This window comes from Kryptolebias marmoratus, linkage group LG13 (genome assembly GCF_001649575.2).
Source record: "Kryptolebias marmoratus isolate JLee-2015 linkage group LG13, ASM164957v2, whole genome shotgun sequence".
In the NCBI taxonomy this organism is placed as follows: domain Eukaryota; kingdom Metazoa; phylum Chordata; class Actinopteri; order Cyprinodontiformes; family Rivulidae; genus Kryptolebias; species Kryptolebias marmoratus.
Window position 1 is genome coordinate 652,365 of NC_051442.1, and position 13,436 is coordinate 665,800.

The 13,436-nt window shown below is 41.7% G+C and overlaps 2 protein-coding genes and 2 long non-coding RNA genes across 6 annotated transcripts; 2 read left to right on the plus strand and 2 right to left on the minus strand.

Moving 5' to 3' along the window:
• The first annotated feature begins 93 nt into the window (after positions 1 to 93).
• btg4 (B-cell translocation gene 4) lies at positions 94 to 2,705 on the plus strand. 2 transcript variants are annotated; one of them, XM_017440184.3, is made up of 4 exons: positions 94 to 775; positions 1,221 to 1,358; positions 1,953 to 2,166; positions 2,270 to 2,705. In XM_017440184.3, exons 1-4 carry the CDS (start codon positions 603 to 605, stop codon positions 2,468 to 2,470), a joined length of 726 nt encoding a protein of 241 aa, XP_017295673.1. In that variant the 5' UTR covers positions 94 to 602; the 3' UTR covers positions 2,471 to 2,705. The 2 variants fall into 2 exon arrangements, with proteins under 2 accessions (XP_017295673.1, XP_017295672.1); XM_017440183.3 differs by having other exon boundaries at positions 101 to 775; positions 1,908 to 2,166.
• LOC119617591 lies at positions 1,901 to 3,698 on the minus strand. The gene is made up of 2 exons (XR_005233925.1): positions 3,489 to 3,698; positions 1,901 to 3,017 (listed from the first exon to the last, which is right to left on the minus strand). It is a non-coding gene; the product is annotated as an uncharacterized LOC119617591 (long non-coding RNA).
• Positions 3,699 to 3,768: 70 nt separating this feature from the next.
• LOC108250331 (heterogeneous nuclear ribonucleoprotein A/B-like) lies at positions 3,769 to 8,863 on the plus strand. 2 transcript variants are annotated; one of them, XM_017440168.3, is made up of 9 exons: positions 3,769 to 3,892; positions 5,379 to 5,559; positions 6,149 to 6,317; positions 6,399 to 6,557; positions 6,636 to 6,767; positions 6,850 to 6,955; positions 7,195 to 7,341; positions 7,980 to 8,070; positions 8,144 to 8,863. In XM_017440168.3, the coding sequence occupies exons 2-8, from the start codon at positions 5,402 to 5,404 to the stop codon at positions 8,048 to 8,050; spliced, it is 942 nt and encodes a 313-aa protein (XP_017295657.1). In that variant the 5' UTR covers positions 3,769 to 3,892; positions 5,379 to 5,401; the 3' UTR covers positions 8,051 to 8,070; positions 8,144 to 8,863. The 2 variants fall into 2 exon arrangements, with proteins under 2 accessions (XP_017295657.1, XP_017295656.1); XM_017440167.3 differs by having other exon boundaries at positions 3,770 to 3,892; positions 7,977 to 8,070.
• On the minus strand, positions 8,509 to 13,190 carry LOC112449876. Its single transcript, XR_003038419.2, has 3 exons — positions 13,050 to 13,190; positions 12,283 to 12,348; positions 8,509 to 11,522 (listed from the first exon to the last, which is right to left on the minus strand). It is a non-coding gene; the product is annotated as an uncharacterized LOC112449876 (long non-coding RNA).
• Positions 13,191 to 13,436: the final 246 nt, after the last annotated feature.

Genomic DNA, 13,436 nt, shown 5'->3' on the forward strand with positions numbered 1-13,436 from the left:
CCTCCTCCGTCAGGCAGAGATCAGGAGAGGAGGTCCAGACTCTGATTAGGATGTCTCCTGGACACGTCCCACCTGGAGGACACCTGAGGCCGACCCAGGGTTCCTCAGGAACGTCTCAGGAGATGTTACATTGTGACTTCATTAAACTAACAGTGATTTTCCTCCTAATCTTTGGGAACAAGCTGCAGTAAAACAAGGATTTTGTCTGAATGTTATTTTTAGGAAAGCAGACGAGGCGTCAGCTCTGTTCCTCCTGAGGTGATTAGGTGAAGCAGGTTCAGGTGTGCAGCCTGTCAGCAGCTGAGCTGTGAAACCCTTAAACCTGGAGGATTTGCAGAGAGAAACAAGCTGCGCTTTCATTTGCAGAATTAGGTTCAAGTAGTGAAACCAGAAACCAAACCAGAGCACTTAATGTAGCAAATCTGTTTGCTTGAGTTTGTCCTGTTCATTTTATTTTTGTTTCTTTAAGAGTAGGATCCTCCTACGAGTTTTATGATCTAAGAAGAGTTAATATATATTTACTTTTTTTCTTTTCTTTTTTTTAAGCAGAGCAGGATTTTTTTTGGTGTGTTTCAGATTAAAGTTTGAGACTTTTTGTTGCCATGAAAGAAGAAATCGCTGCAGCTGTGTTCTTCATGGCCCGGCTGGTGAAGAGATACGGCTGTTTGGGCTCGGACAGAAGGGAGCAATTCTCTGCAGCCCTCACCTCGGTTCTGTTCGAGAACTACAAGAACCACTGGCACCCAAACGCACCGTCGAAGGGCCAGGCCTACAGGTCAGTGCGCTCACACCTGCAGGTTTGATGAAGACTTCAGGGAGTTTTCAGTCCAAACAGTCCAAGTGTGACTCGACTAAAACAGCAGAGGGTTTCATGACGAGAAGGTGTGTGTGTGTGTGTGTGTATAGGGGGGATCTGCATCTTACCCGCCTCCTTGGATGTGAAGGTTTAAAACCCAGATGTTGCATCATCTGTTGGAGCTCAGTGTGTCTGATGTGGATCAGTCTCAGCTACTACCACCAAATTAGAGCTCTATTTTTATAGAGCTATAACATAGCTGCGGTGGCCATCTTGAGTCAGGATGACTTCAGAAGAGTCAACACATCATGCAGAATTTTAGTTTTTGTGCTTTTTATCGTTTTAAATCCATCTTCAGAAAGCTCAGATATTGAAGGAGCAGCTAACTGATGGTGAGATCTGAGTCGGCCTGTTCCTGTTTCAGGTGTCTCCGTATGAACTGGGTCCAGCTGCAGGACCCGCTGCTGCAGCAGGCCTGCGAGCGCAGCGAGGTCCTGTATGAGGATCTGGGCCTGCCTCGGGAGCTCACGGTGTGGGTGGATCCAGGAGAGGTGTCCTGCAGGTGGGTGAGTCTGCTGGTCACAGGTTCACACCTGAAAACTGCAGGTTTTTATTGTTGCTGCTGTTTGCATTCAGGTAAGAAGCAACAAACCTGGCAGGAAACTCCCTGAAGCTGTGTAAAATTCTGTTTATTAAGAAACAATAAAGAAGCTCTTGTAGATATTCAGTCAGAGCTACAGGATGACAACCATGTGTGTGTTTATCTACAGAAACAGCTGAAGTGACTGAAAATACGTTAAGTTTTCCAGCTATGCTTGTTTACCTGCACAGATCATGGTCATCCTGATGTAGGTCAACCATGTCAGCAGGGCTTTGTTTACATTAAGAGCAGACCTGTATTTCATTCAACCTGTCTGGGAAAACTACCAGAGTAAACTTTGTTTCTGTGTTGTTTGAGACATACTCGGCAGAGAGCACCTTTTGATGGAAAAGTAGACGTTCATTCCTCCCAGGCAAATAAAAACTTGGTTTAAGGTCAGAACTACTCCTGACCAGCAGCGACTTCATGCAGTCAAACACAAAATAATGATTTATTTTTCCCTGTTTGGAGGTACGGTGAGCAGAGCACCCCATTCTGTGTCTCCATCTTGGACAGCTGCCGGCGAGATGGGGAGTTTTCCCGCCGCATCCATGACGCCGTGGAGCGGGCCAGCCTCGAGGTCCAATCAGGAAGCTCTTCGGACGAAGAGGACGAGCCCGCAGAGAGAAGCACGAGCAGCACCAGCTCCATTTTACCCGCTCCGGGCCCCCCCACCAACCAGGAGGCCAAATCCATCCCGACTGTCAGCAACCCCAACAGTGTTTATCGAGTATGTTCGATATGTGAACGTGTGATGATGGGTCTGTCAGGTTTTCAGGACTGTACTGAAGAACTTCACTCCTTGCTGTAAAACCTTGACTCTGTTTTCACAGTTCAGCGAGTTCTCTCCAGGCGCCCCTCAGACCTGGCTGCGGGAGAAGAGGAAGATGTTTTCTGGGGATTCTTTCCAGGCTGCTGGAGGTCCACCGCCTCAGTTCTCCAACCAGAAAGGATTTAAATCCTACCGGGCCACGTTCACCTTCTCAGGGCCTCGTGTTGACAAGTACCACTGGGTCAGCAAGTCCCGATCCTGATTCCTCCGAACTGGAGCCTTGAATCTGAGTGGGAAAAAGTCTTTCAGGACAGTTTGTAAACTTTCACAGGATGAGTTTATTGTGGTTTAAATGATAGTTTAAAATATTGCTGTTTAAGCATGCTTTTACTCCAAACTTATTCAACTTTTTAACTTTACATGTTTTTAATTAAAATCAAGTGTGAATAAAGTCAGATTGAACTGTCATTGAAAAGAAATAAATGTGTCGGCACTCATGGCAGACTGTTTTTGTCTTTCTCTCTATATATGCATATTTTAAATGAAACTGAATAAAGCTCCAGCTCCAGCTGGGTGAAAATATGTTGATCTTCAGAAAGCAGTGGCTTCTTCATTAAGCACATTAAATCCACAATAGCTTTGAGCACACACTAAACTTTTGTAGTGAGGTGTTTGACGGACTGAGACCTTTAAATGTGAAGCAGGACCGGTCATTCTGGCCTTGGTTGCGACCGTCAGGACGAGGAGCATCACCTCACATTATGCCAGAAAGCGTGTCTTGGTGGGGAAATATCATGGTTGCCTTCTCTCTGAAAGGGTTACCAAATCTGCCACTAGGTTCTTGCAAATAAAACTGCTGCTGTTTAAATCTCCAACCAAGAATTAAACTTTGACTAGAAGACCTACAGACTGTAATGGTTACAATATTTGAGAGGTAATAAATGTTATCATGCTTAAAATAGCTGCCAACATCCAAAACAAAATATTTTGAACATCAGAAAACCAGTTGATCAAGTTCCTTGAAACATTTTTTTGGGGGGGAAAACGAAACCCTGTTAAAGCCACTTTCCTTGTCAGTAAAACATTTAGTAGATTGTGGTTTACATGTTTTTATGAAAAGATCTGCAGCAAAACGTTAAGTTTCATTTAATCAAAACACAGAGATGATGTATACTGTCTTTAAATACATAAAACTGAACTGAATTTATTTGCAAAACGTTATCAGGATTAAAAAGAAGACAATGTCCAAAAAAGGACCTTCAGAAAATCTGGAAACCTACTGATCGAGTTCCTTTAGATGTCTGAAAATAAGGCAAATGGATGAGGAACTGAAGGATGATATTTTAGATTGGTGGTTGCAAGGTCTTTGTGAAAGGTTCTGCAAGTGGCGCGTTGTTTAAAAGGTTTCCATTTTTATCTAAAACACCGGTGTGAAAAACACGGAGAGGACCGGAAAAACATTCATCTGCCGAGTTCCTTTTGTTGCTGCGTTTGCGCGCTCAGCCAATCATGTAGCGTCTTCAACTTTGAACGGCACGTCTTTGTCCAATCACAGACCTCCTCTTTGCCATCTTACCCATCACTTGGTCACATCCGGTCGTATAAATGTTGCCACGAGTTAGCGGTGAATTTGGAGAGAATCCATTTTGAGTAGCGGCTCTGTCTCCCGGTTTATTCATATAAAGTAAGAACCTTCTCCCGTTGCTTCTAACGGATGTGAATATATGAGAAAAGATTCATCTTTCTGCGGCGGCCATTTTCTCTGTGTTTGTTTTCAGCGGCTTGTTTTCACCCGCGCGCTGTTTTTATGTTGTGTAGCTAGCAGTTAGCCGTTCTCTGTTAGCCGTTGCCAGTTAGCCGCATGAGCGCTAACGTGAAAATGGTAAAAACTCTGAATGATCAGCTCAGCCATGTATTATAATATTTAGTGTTTTCGGTGTTGTTTAGCACATGGGGTGAGGGTTGTAGCCTCTCTCGGGGGTTTGGCGGTGTTTTGTGGACGTTTAGCTGCGGTCGCGGCCTGCTGATGTTCCGGGCGGTAACGGAGCGAAGCGCGGTCTGCTTAAACGCTTCACATCATGGACACCAGCCGGTTTTTACCTTTGTCTGTCTGCTAACAGCTGCCCTGCCGCTTCAGACTAACACACAACTCTCTGTTAAATCATGATGTGCTGCTAAAATCAGCAGGTGTTTATATTTCTGTGCGTGGATGAGACGCGGTGCTAAAATAAGGTTATTATCATGTTACATGTTTCTGTCACGGTGACCACGATGCTGCTTTTTGGCATCTGGATCAGTTTAAACCAGGTCCAGCTAAAACATCATTAATTTCACGAAATCCACGCTTGATTGTCTCATAAATAAGATGACTTTGTTTTTAAAACGATTTAATTTGTTAAACATTGCCTTTTGGAAATACAGCAAAGATCCATTTCAAAGCTTTATTCGAGAATTTGTGGTGTTTAAAACTTATTTATTCAGATTTGATTCATAAAATAGTCGGTTTAAGTTTGAAATGATAAAGTATTGTAGTCACTGAAGGATGTAAAAGTATAAAAAGCTGCCAGGTCCTGTTTCTGCACAGTTTTGGAGCTTAAACTGTTGGAAAGTGGTTATTATTTATTATATACTATTCTTGATTTGACCAGAAAGGTTTATATATTTAGAAAAAAAGCAGAGAAATTTTATTTTTAAAATATCAAATCTAAATATAGTGGCAGTTTTGGAGGGATTTTCAGGTGTATTAAACATCTTGTCTGTTTAAATGTTATTGAAGAAATATTGATATTTACCATCTCGGATTTTAACATGGAAAAAACTTTATTTAAATTAAAAGTAACGTTCCAAAAATGTCCTCGGCAGGGAGAAAACTTTCCTCTTGGTCCCCCGGTTATTAAAACATTTGTTAAAATATTTAGATGAGTTTTACATTTATGCAAAAGATTTCTTATGTATGGTTTTATTTTTTTATAGTTACAATGTGCAGCTCAAGTGTTACATAATCTGTTAAATGTTAGTTTTGTATATTTAACCTATAAAATATTGAGGCATTCAGTTAGATGAAGAAAATTAAAACATTTCTTTGCTTTTATATTTTAAGTTTGAAGCGATGTTTTTTCTGATGGTTTTCAGTTTCATTTAAACATCTTTTTTGTTTTTGTCGTTCTCAGTCTCTCATCAGTCCACAGTCAGGATGGCAGACGCTGAGAATCTGTTCATGGAGACGTCGGAACAGAACGGCGAGGGCGAGGAGGACCAGAACGGCGCCGAGCAGGAGCTGATGGGAGGCGATGACGGCCAGGACACAGACGGGGGCAAGATTGACGCCAGCAAAGGAGAGGAGGATGCTGGGTAATTCAGAACAGGAGTTTGGTTTTAATATTTTTAAAATAACATTAAAGGTAGTTTTCAACTGGGCTGCGACTTTTTGGGATTTGTTGGACGCAAAACTAAGAAAATATTCAGATTTCCACTTGAAGTCAGACTGATTTGGAATAAATTAAGTTTTTTTTGTACTTTTATTGAGAAGTGTAAAACTCTGACTACATCTCGTATCTATAGACTAATTTTCCTACAAACATTTGATGCCCGTTTTATTTTGCAGGTGCTCCAGTGCTTATGTCAGGTTATATTTACATACAGGTTTTATTACAGCTCTGAAATGATAAAAACTAAACAGAGGAGTTTCAGACACCCACAGCGACCATTTATACGTTCAAAGTTCCTACCGCCAGGTTGGTCCTGCACGTTTCTACCTCAGAACGTTCAGAGACATTTTCTTCATCCTGATGCTGTTCAGTTTTTCCTCATCAGTCGCAGCTTAGTGGAAAAACCAATAAGAGATCAATACGTTTGCCTCACCCTGATATGTTATTAAAATGTCTGTGCTGTTGGTTATATGTTCAGAAACTGAAACTTCTCTGGTGTCCTCGGTTTGCAGAAAAATGTTTGTCGGTGGCCTCAGCTGGGACACGAGTAAAAAGGACCTGAAGGATTACTTCAGTAAGTTCGGCGAGGTGTCGGACTGCACCATCAAAATGGACTCCAACACGGGGCGGTCCCGGGGCTTCGGCTTTGTGCTCTTCAAAGACTCATCCAGCGTGGACAAGGTGAGCCGCCTCAGACTGCTCCGTCACGTTCCGTACGTGTAAAACGGTTCCACGTCTAAAACCGTGTTGGTGTCCCTGCAGGTGCTGGAGCAGAAGGAACACAGACTGGACGGACGTCAGATCGACCCGAAGAGGGCGATGGCCATGAAGAAGGAACCCGTCAAGAAGATCTTTGTCGGGGGGTTGAATCCTGAAGCAACCGAGGAAACAATTAGGGAATATTTTGTCGCTTTTGGAGAGGTTTGTTATAAATAACTCCTCCTCTTTGACAGATGGATACATGTTTGTTGTTTTTTACTGAACTTCGTCTCCTTCCAGATCGAGACCATCGAGCTTCCCATTGACCCCAAATCAAAGAAAAGGAGGGGTTTCATTTTCATCACGTATAAAGACGAAGCCAGCGTCAAGAAGTGTTTGGAGAAGAAGTATCACACTATTCAGGGAGGCAGGGTGTGTTTGAGCGTTCAGCAGACTTCCTGATCTGCAGCTGACAGCTTCTCCTTCAGGACTGAAAGCATCTGTTTGTCCACAGTGTGAGCTGAAGATCGCCCAGCCGAAGGAGGTGTACCAGCAGCAGCAGCAGTACGGAGGAGGACGTGGAGGAGGCTACGGAGGCCGGGGAGGACGAGGACGTGGGGGTGAGCACGGCTTTTAGGGACCCTCTGAGCTGCTGCATTTAACTAATCTCTAATGAACCGAAGCAGACATTTACATAAACAATCTGTTTTATTTATCTTTTTATGTGTCCTAACATTAGCATGTCAGAGTGTAACAGAACCTTGTTTTAACCCTAAATCTGAAGAGGCGGCCATGCTTTCCTGTATTCACCTGAACCAGCAGCAGGCGTTTAAACCCTCGGTGCTATTCTGTGTCTCAGGTCAGAGTCAGGGCTGGAACCAGGGCTACGGGAACTACTGGAACCAGGGCTACGGCAGCCAAGGCTACGGCTACGGTGGCTACAGCGGCTATGGCAACTACGACTACTCCTCTGGTTACTACGGCTCCGGCTCCGGATACGACTACAGTAAGTCCAGACATTGTGCTGGTCGCTGTTTGTAAAGGAGCTGCAACGATCTTTGCTTTTTAATGTTTAAGATGAATAAAACAAGAAGACTTGATGTTTAAGAGTCCGTTCAGACTTTATTTACCGGGATATTTTGGTCCTGGAGCGTCCCGAGGTTGATTGATGTTGGAAAACCTCCTGGATTAGATTTGAACAGATTGAGTTTATTCAGCACCAAGTCTCAACAAGTCCTCTCAGGTCGCTGTAAAAACCTCCACATGCTTTTAAAGAGCCAATTATCTGTCTGAGGAAACAGATTGGGTTGAATGTTCTCTTCGAACAGTCTAACAGAACCTGGACCTGGTTCTGGTTTGGTCTCAGGTAGAGAAGGAAATGATGTGATGATGAGACGTAACTCAGTTTTCTTTAACTCAGCAGCTCATGCTGTGAATTATAACATTTATACATGTTTTTAAAGTTTATTATGTATTTATTACTCTTTTAAAAGTTTCAGCAGCTGTCCTCTTAATGGAAAAATGGAGACTTAAAATGAATTAATTACATTACAAAGGTTCCTGTTGGTCCTGATCTCATGAAACTGTTGGACCTTCTGTAAATAAAGTTTAGGTTTTTAGAAACGTCTGTTTTTACCCCAGCAGGCCAGGGAAACGCCAGCTACGGGAAGACCCCGAGGCGGGGGGCACACCAGACCAGCTACAAGCCTTACTAAAGATCACCTGGGACTAAAAGGTTCTGTTTGGGTTCTGCCTGAGGTTCTGCTGGTCCTGTCCCACTTCTGACCCGTCTTCTGTCCCTCTTTCAGGACTCCAGTGATCCGGTGAGACCGACAGCTGGACGGACGAACTGGGCCTCCTTAGACCTCTTTTATGACAGAAGACCATTTGTACAGAAAACATCTGATATGTAACTTTTCCATGTTTGTTTGTTTCGTTTTTTTTTTTTTTTTTTTTGCCTTCTGAATTGTTTTTTTTTTTTTTTTCAGTTAAAATTTTCCTTTTGTTTTCTTTTTTCTCTTCCCCTCCACATTTCCACAGGAAGTGTAATTTTTACTGTACTTTTTGGTACCTGTTTTGATTCTAATGTATTGTAAGGGTTGTATTTTACATGTTGGCTGGCTTTACAGGTTGAAATCGTGGCGCTGTAAAGGAGCTTTTTTTGACAAAGCAGTTTTCAGTCCTTTTTTTTTGTTGTTTTGAAGCTTACAGGTTCGGGGGTGGAAGATTGAAACCTTTTATTGAACAGGATTAGGATTAAACTTTGTTTTTCTTTGACTTTAGAGCCCTGCGAGCTTTGTGCCAGAATCAATGCAAACATTTTGAAATTACCGGTGAGGTCGGCGTCTGTAGGCCTGCAGATGTTTAGGATGTAACATTAACTGGGTGTTTCTGTTCAAGTATTTAAGTACTGCTGGTTTTAAAATGTCTGTTTTTGGTTTTTTAAACAGATTTAATTTCTCCATTGTAGTCTTCTTGGCCAGCGTCCCTGGCATTTATTAGTAATAAACATTCACATTTGTTAGAAATCTCCTTTTTTATGTTTAATGTCTCAGTCCTGAACTGGTTTTAGATTGATCTCAGTTTAGTTTTACAACATCTGAAGCATCAGTTTAACTTAAACTTTTTAATAATTGATGAATTTCTTTAAGAGAAAAGATCTTTGGGTGAAACTGAGTCGTCAGGAAGGGAGGAAAACAGCCGAGTCCTCTGTGTGAGTTTCACTTTTCTGTCTGAGCAGAAAGTTCTTAAAGAAGCAAAACTCGTAAATTAAATGAGAAACTGTTTTCTGCAAACATTCAGTGTCAGGCTCAAACTAATTGTAGCACAAGAAGACAAAGACAGGCAGTTTGCTGAAGAGAAGAAAATAAACAGAAGTCGCAGCCACATCTACTGTCTGAGCTAAACGTTTGTTTTATGAACGTCAAAGTGTTCAAAAACCGTACGGGAAAATAAAAACTATTAACCTGAATTCATGTGCAAAATCAGAAATTAAAACACAAAGTTTGGATCTATAAAGCTAAACATTTAAAGGGCCTCAGTTCCAGTTATTTGTAAAAAATTTCTGTATTTAATTTAAACAAAACTCGTATTTCAGTTTTTTTTACACCATAAAACAACATACTGAAACTTAAGTTCTGATTGTTTAGTGTTTATTAAAAAGAGTTGAAGTGTGAAGAAGTTTATGTCGTTTTATTTCTTTAAAAAGAAAAAGTAAATTCTGTTAAATTTCCCTCCTCGACACTCGGGTGTAATACCCCTCCTGACCGCTAAATGGGAGTTAATGGAGAGGTGGTGCTGTTTCAATTTTCACTCGTTAATTTCACTGAAATGTGATTCTGTTAACCTGGATAAGGTTTATTAAGATTGATTTTTTTAACACTTTTTCTTTAATTCCCAAAGAAACGATGAAAGACTCGTATAAACTAAGCATTTTAGTTCATAATTACTCAATTTAAATGAAGACAAATCTGGTTATCAAACCTTTATTTTACTGAAATATTCTTTGGGTAAAAAAAATTACATCAGAAATCCTCTCAGGCTGTTAATTCACAACCAAATCAGTGATTTTTCAGTCACAGCAGAACAGAAACATGATGGTAGTTTCACATCAGAGTCGGTGAGACGAACCAACCCAAACGCCACAACGTTCTTTACCTGATGATGTATTTAAATACTTCTTGCTTTGATCCTGTCAGATGTTACACTTCCTGCTTTAATCCTGTCAGATGTTACACTTCCTGCTTTATTCCTGACAGATGTTACACTTCCTGCTTTGATCCTGTCAGAAGTTACACTTCCTGCTTTGATCCTGTCAGAAGTTACACTTCCTGCTTTGATCCTGACAGATGTTATACTTCCTGCTTTGATCCTGTCAGAAGTTACACTTCCTGCTTCGATCCTCTGTCAGATGTTACACTTCCTGCTTTATTCCTGACAGATGTTACACTTCCTGCTTTAATCTTGTCAGATGTTACACTTCCTGCTTTAATCCTGTCAGATGTTACACTTCCTGCTTTAATCCTGACAGATGTTACACTTCCTGCTTTGATCCTGTCAGAAGTTACACTTCCTGCTTTGATCCTGACAGATGTTATACTTCCTGCTTTGATCCTGTCAGAAGTTACACTTCCTGCTTCGATCCTCTGTCAGATGTTACACTTCCTGCTTTATTCCTGACAGATGTTACACTTCCTGCTTTAATCTTGTCAGATGTTACACTTCCTGCTTTAATCCTGTCAGATGTTACACTTCCTGCTTTAATCCTGACAGATGTTACACTTCCTGCTTTGATCCTGACAGATGTTATACTTCCTGCTTTGATCCTGTCAGAAGTTACACTTCCTGCTTCGATCCTCTGTCAGATGTTACACTTCCTGCTTTATTCCTGACAGATGTTACACTTCCTGCTTTGATCCTGTCAGAAGTTACACTTCCTGCTTTGATCCTGTCAGATGTTACACTTCCTGCTTTATTCCTGACAGATGTTACACTTCCTGCTTTATTCCTGACAGATGTTACACTTCCTGCTTTGATCCTGTCAGATGTTAAATCGCACATTTCTGCCTGAGCTTGAACTTTGACCTTTTATAAATCCGGACAGTTTAATGTTTAATTCAGGCTCATTTAGAAAAAAACAACATCAACTTGAAATCATATTAGTCTTGAAGTTGCATCCAGTCTTGGGGCTTAAATCTCAGCTATTGCTGGTAACACCGTGACCTTTGACCTCCTGGGTTTACACCTGACCCGGCAGCCAGATGATCTGAAGCTCAGCACAGCTGTCTGTCTTTCTGCTCGTCCTCTCCCTGCTGCGGCGCCTTCAGGCCCGTTTGGGCTTTTATCAGAGTTCACGTCTTTGTCCTGAGTCGTCCTGACGACGACCACATGGACCCGTCTGGTTCTGGACTTCTGGATTTGGAACTCGGCTCCGTCAGAACCGGACGGGTGGGGTCGAAGGGACGAGAACTGCCACTTCCTGCCCTCCCCTTCATCCGCCCATCCTTCACGGATCAGCCGGGCCGCCGTCAGGAACGAGTCCGTCTGGTTCTGCTCTGAGAGGGGAGGCCTCCGCGTGCCGGGTCTCCAACCGGACCCAGACCCAGAACCAGACTCAGACCCAGATCCGGACCCAGGAGGGCAGTTCTCTGAGGGAAAGTTGTCCTCCGTCATCCTGCTGCTGATGATCTGCAGTGAAAACAGATTTCAACATCCTGATAAATCAGAATTATTCAAACTTTTTATCAATCAATCATTGATTGATTGTGACTGTTTCCACATCCTGGGTTCTGGAGACCAAAGTGTTTAACAGATAAAAGAAAGCAGGTTAAATAAAACCAGAAGCGCCACCACATGTTTAAATGTTAGAAGCCTGTCTGAGCTTTGATTTAAAAAGACCAAATGTTGTTTATTAAATACAAACAATTTATTTTAAAGGTATTAAAATGTTTATTATCTGTGCAGCTTTAAAACAACCTTTTGTTTTTCTGAAGGATTTAGATTTCTCTCAAACAGGCAAACGGCGGGCGATAATGTTTTTACCCGCTGGTAAAATGTCTCATGAACACTGGAGGGATTTTAATGAAACATGCAGAAAATAATCCTCGACTGTAAACCTACAACTCAGTTTGTTTCAAAAATCAAACACTCCTATTCTAGTCTGTTTATGTGATTGCTTTAATTTGTTTTTTTGTATTTAACTAATTTTATTTATTTACAGTTATTTGTTGCTACTTAATGTAGCAGACAATGTCTTTTAGAGAAGAAAAGGTTTAAAAATAAAGTTCAGTCAAAAAGTGGCTGCAGCTTGCTGTTCATCAGATGTCCAGCAGGGGGAGACAAAGCTCCTGTTTTCACAGAAACAAAATGAATTCCTGCAGTTTTTCTGTTTCTCTCAGCTGAGCTGTTCGGTGGAGTTACAGGAGAGCAGAAAGAGTTTAAACCTCACCTTCACACCGTCCGTTTGTCCTCAGACTCCGACAGACACACAACTCTGCCTCAGGTCGGAAATGTCCTGCATGGAGGGACAAACGAAGAAGAAAAGACTGCTCATTGACTTGGTTGGGATTTGATGCCACCAGTCACATTTTGTTAGATTTTACTCACAGATACCAAGTTTTACCACAGTTTTTCCAACAAGGAGCTAAAATACCAGTGAAATAGTTTTTATAATCTATGCTATGTTGAAAACAACTTTCCAAAACCTTAATTTATTGTTTCTAAAAGCATTTAGGGCACCATCACCGTCAGTAATACTCCATTTATCATCAGAGTATTACTGCTATGAGTCCAATTTGTCAAAAACAGTAAATGTACAGTAAATGTACAATGAAATCCCATTAATTATAATAGAGAATAAGAAATTATGTTCTTATCAAAGTTTTATTTGTGTGTGTGGATACGTTGGTTCAGAACATGTGGTTCATTCTCATGAGCTTCATGCGTTCATGAGTTTATTCAGATTTTAGAAGCTCTCAGGTTCGTCACCAGGTTAAAAAGCAGCAGCAAATAATGTGGTTTAAAAGGAACCAGCCAGATGAAACCTGAAGTCCAAAACAGATTATACCTCTGAAGGTAAAAGGTAACAAAACTCAACTCAACAGTTTTACAAACTTAAACACAACACTAACTGTAAACCAGAAGAGCTGAGTTAAAAACCGAACAAACACATAAAACTGAAGGAGAAAATGAAACTCATGCAGCTTCAGGAAATACCTGATTTAACGTGGAGATGGTCCCTTTTCTGCCCTCCGAAGTGTCCCTGAACGCCACACAGCCTCTGAATAAAACCTGACCCCAGCAGAACCCTCCGCTCTGATCCGGTTCGGTTCCACCCTGCAGCAGCTCGTTCTGTTCGTCCTGATCCGATCTGCTCCCCCTCCAGAGTTCATCGGGTTTATCTGCTGCAGAACCTGCTGGATGACTGTTGGACATCTGGTCCACGTGTTCTGGAAACTGGGTCAAGTTTAAAAAATCACTTCTGGGAACAAAGTTAAAGGTTTTCAAAACCCGGTCCTGTAGGAGCTCTAAACCCGGTCCTGTTGGAGCTCTAAACCCGGTCCTGTTGGAGCTCTAAACCCGGTCCTGTTGGAGCTCTAAACC

Bases quoted from the DNA above. Each gene is read 5' to 3' on its own strand.
- btg4 (XM_017440183.3), top strand. From the start codon at position 603: ATGAAAGAAGAAATCGCTGCAGCTGTGTTCTTCATGGCCCGGCTGGTG. The intron at 776-1,220 runs GTCAGTGCGCTC...TTCCTGTTTCAG, and splicing joins TCGAAGGGCCAGGCCTACAG to GTGTCTCCGTATGAACTGGG. The intron at 1,359-1,907 runs GTGGGTGAGTCT...CCCTGTTTGGAG, and splicing joins CCAGGAGAGGTGTCCTGCAG to GTACGGTGAGCAGAGCACCC.
- LOC108250331 (XM_017440167.3), top strand. From the start codon at position 5,402: ATGGCAGACGCTGAGAATCTGTTCATGGAGACGTCGGAACAGAACGGC. The intron at 6,318-6,398 runs GTGAGCCGCCTC...GTGTCCCTGCAG, and splicing joins ACTCATCCAGCGTGGACAAG to GTGCTGGAGCAGAAGGAACA. The intron at 6,956-7,194 runs GTGAGCACGGCT...TCTGTGTCTCAG, and splicing joins GGGAGGACGAGGACGTGGGG to GTCAGAGTCAGGGCTGGAAC.